The 3,886-nt window shown below is 33.5% G+C and overlaps 1 protein-coding gene across 1 annotated transcript in view; it reads left to right on the top strand.

Moving 5' to 3' along the window:
* Positions 1-3,376, top strand: part of LOC100637519 (NADPH oxidase 5-like) — a 21,816-nt gene extending 18,440 nt beyond the window's left edge. The window contains exons 5-6 of the mRNA XM_020003139.1: positions 2,410-2,682; positions 3,193-3,376. Of these exons, the coding sequence (XP_019858698.1) occupies positions 2,410-2,682; positions 3,193-3,330 (411 nt within the window). The 3' untranslated portion in view covers positions 3,331-3,376. The remainder of the gene's footprint in view (positions 1-2,409; positions 2,683-3,192) is intronic.
* The last annotated feature ends 510 nt before the right edge of the window (positions 3,377-3,886 follow it).

Raw genomic sequence — 3,886 nt, 5'->3', positions numbered from 1 at the left:
CTGTCAATTCTACTTCTCCACGCCACTCCAGTGGCTCTAAACAGTTGCAGACTAATGAAAAGAAAGATAAAGGTTGCAATTTTTTAACTTTTGAGACTATAACTGCTTGCTCTTCTTACAAAACGGCAGAAAGTGTATCGAGCTCCATTGGAAACAGTGCAGCAATACCTCCACAATGGCGGCCTGTAAAATTTTCTATTTACGGTATCCAAATGAATATTATTATAAATTGGAAACGTCATTCACAGGAAAGATATGAATAGTTTTCCTAAAACATGCGTCCGAAAATGGGTGGTGGCCGATTATTAATAGTTTACTCTAATTAACCACACCCACTAATTAATTATAATAACTAACCACACCCATTAGATTAATTAATTATAATTTGGCGAATTTACCTGTTGAAACATAGATACTATTAGTGATGGACGAATCCAGAAATTTGCATTCGATTCCAATTCTGAATACTTTTGAGACTGGAATCGAATATTGATTCCGAGTACACATCTGCGCATGTGCAAAGCCACGTAGTATCAATTATAAGGAATAATTAAGATATTAACTACTGGTTTATTCACTGTTATTAATAGTAAAAGGTGTGGTTAGGTGTGGCTTGATTTGGAATTGTTTCAAATGATTCCTACTTCTCTTTTGATACGAATACGATTCCATTCGGAATCAAAGGATCGAATACTCTGGACTCGGAATCACCCATCACTAGATACTATGGTTGAAACAAAATGGCGGATTTTATATTGGCGTTTTCTTGAGCAATTTCTTCATAAAACCACCAATGGCTAATATTAATTCCCCACCAATAAATCATCTTTTACGGTATATTTTATTTATTTATGTATTTATTTATTTATTTAGTATGAATATCTATTCTTAGCATCTCACCCACTGATGCCAATACTGTTGTAAGTTATTAAAAATCATTATTAATAGTTATTAATAGTTATTGTGTGAGCTCAAACTTTCTACACAGCGTAAGGACATCAATATGTATCAGAAAATATAATAAAATTTGGGATGATTTCGGAGCCATTTTTCTGAAAAAAAACTGTGGGCTATAGCCTTGGGTATTTTTCAGATTTTAGTCATTTTTTTAAAAATGGCCGTAATTTGAAAAATTGGAGTCGGAATTAGCTCAAACTTTCTACACATCATAAGAACATCAATATGTATCAGAAACTGTAATAAAAATTTGGGAAGATTTCTGAGCCATTTTTTGAAAAAACCATGGGCTATAATAGCCTTGGGTATTTTTCAGATTTTGGCCTATTTTTAAAATGGCCGTAACTTGAAAAATTTAAGTCGGAATCAGTTCAAACTTTCTACACAGCATAAGAACATCAATATGTATCAGAAAATGTAATAAAAATTTTGGGTGATTTTCGAGCCATTTTTTCAAAAAAACCATGGGCTATAGCCTTGGGTATTTTCAAATTTGAGCCTATTTTTTAAATTGCTGTAACTTAAAAAATTGAAGTTGGAATCAGCTCAAACTTTCTACACATCATATGTACATGTGCCTACCAGTGCAATAAATTTTCAACTATTTTTGGTATTTTCTCTTCTAACTGGTAAATCAACTATTATTAATAGTTAATTAACACTCGTAGGTCTGAGGTATTAGAACAAGATTGTGAGATGATTTCTATTCATGGTTTCTTGTCAAAGTTTCCTGAGGAATTTGATATCAACGAACTAGTACACAATTCAGTTGAACTGTTCAATAAAATACCACCACACAAGATAGCAAGCACTGGTAATATAAGACTGAATTCAAGGTACATTGATATACATGTACATGTACATATATAATATACATGTACTGGTACCTGCTAATGTACATGTATACAGTATAGTCTCTCTTAATGGACACTCTCTATAGTGTACACCTCCATTTAACGGACAGCACCTAGTGTACCAATTACATTCCTTACTGTATAGAATACCTCCACATAAAGGAACACCTCTGTATAACAGAGACACTTTCTTGTACCAAAGTGTAGTTTGTATAATTATATGTTGTCAAAAATACATTTTCAATGGTACAACACTAAAAAATCAAAAACAGAATCCATACAAGTTTCCCACAAACGCCCACACAAACCATCACCATAGCAACAGTTGCCATAAGGGACTGTATTGATGCATATGTACATTGTGATGTTATAGCCATTTTAAGAAATTAGCTAATTTTCAAAAATTTCCCTGTACTAGCTGTAGCCCATGCTTTTTTTCATTAATGGCCCTGAAATTATACCAAATTTTTATTACATTTTCTGATACAAATTGATGTCCTTATGCTATGTAGAAAGTTTGAGCTGATTCAAACTTCAATTTTTCAAGTTACAACCATTTTAAAACTGAATAATGATAATTATTAATAATCGTTGCTAGGTTGATTTCATTTGGATCAATCGTGACCAGAGACACTTTGAGTGGCTAGTCATGGAGCTACTGAATGAACTGGAAATGGAACAGAATGAATATGGAACACTAATGGATCGGTTCCTTGATATGCACATGTACATCACATTAGCTTTACAAAGGACTGATGTTAAAGCATTAGGAGTACAAATGGCTCTTGATCTGATACACAAAGAAAAGAACATTGATTTTATAACTGGACTGAAGACCAGGACACAGACTGGTAGACCTAACTGGGATAAGGTAATATAGGAGGAGAGAGAGAGAGGGAGGGAGAGGGTGAAAGAAGAGAGATATGGTGAACTGTATAACTGATCGTACTGGTAGTGTAGTATTACTGGTCTATACTGATAATACTTAAATGACTACTATACACAACCAAATGGTACCAATATATATATAACAACCAACAATATTATAAATAAATAACAAAATACACCTGTATATTATATTCCGCCAATATTAGCAGGTGTACATGTACATGTATATGTATAGGATAGGAGTAGTTAGTGTATGGTTAGTGTCTAATCATTGGTTCACAATATTACACTAGGTCTATATGTTAATGCTGGAGAAATAGAATTTAGTTCAACTCTAGCATAAAGCATGAGTCAAAGGTCAAACCGCCCACTCATTTGATTAAAAATTGACGTTATACACTGTCCTATTGTAATATCCTCCTTAAGTAATGCACTGATACATGTGTATGTATTATTAATTATGTTGAGTTGTTGGTTAATGTGTTATTAATAGATATTTAAAGATCTAAAGGAGAGTGGATATGGACCAGTGACAGTATTCTATTGTGGGTCACCAGTACTGGCTAGAGTATTATCAGTGAAGTCTCAATATTATGGATTTAAATTAACAATAATAATGATGATGATATAACTTCACTGTGTCCCACTCTTATTTATGTGTCTCTTTTTTGCTTTTATTATGATCAAATTCACTCAAGCTGTTTGAGCTAATAAGGAGGTGTGGTTAATTAGGTTTGTGGTTAAGAAGACACGCCCTCTTTGCAACTGCAGCATAATTGGCTTGTACCTCTGGCTTGTACTTTTGACTGTATCTTTTCATTTCTTTATCTTACAACAGTTGATCATTAACAGTGATAGAGGTATGTATATTATAGTTCATTTTAATTATACTTTACTAATAATTACAAGATGATTGATGTTTCTCAATGGAGAGCAAGTATTGGACTGTGGAACTACTGTCAAGCTGCCTCCAGTAGACCAGCTAATGGCGGCCACTCTCACTCATTCAAAGCTGCAGTAGACAGCAAGTCAGACAGTACTACATCAGGAGAGAAGACATCTAAACTGCCAGCAGCTCTGTCTCTTATTGTTTCTCTTCTTTTATCTTTATTAAGATATATGAAGCTCAATTTTATTCCTCCAACTGGTAAACAAACTAAAGCCCAACATCCACTAGGCAACTTTGT

This window comes from Amphimedon queenslandica, unplaced genomic scaffold (genome assembly GCF_000090795.2).
Source record: "Amphimedon queenslandica unplaced genomic scaffold, v1.1 AMPQUscaffold_12746, whole genome shotgun sequence".
Taxonomy (NCBI): domain Eukaryota; kingdom Metazoa; phylum Porifera; class Demospongiae; order Haplosclerida; family Niphatidae; genus Amphimedon; species Amphimedon queenslandica.
This window is presented reverse-complemented; position numbering and strand designations above follow the sequence as displayed.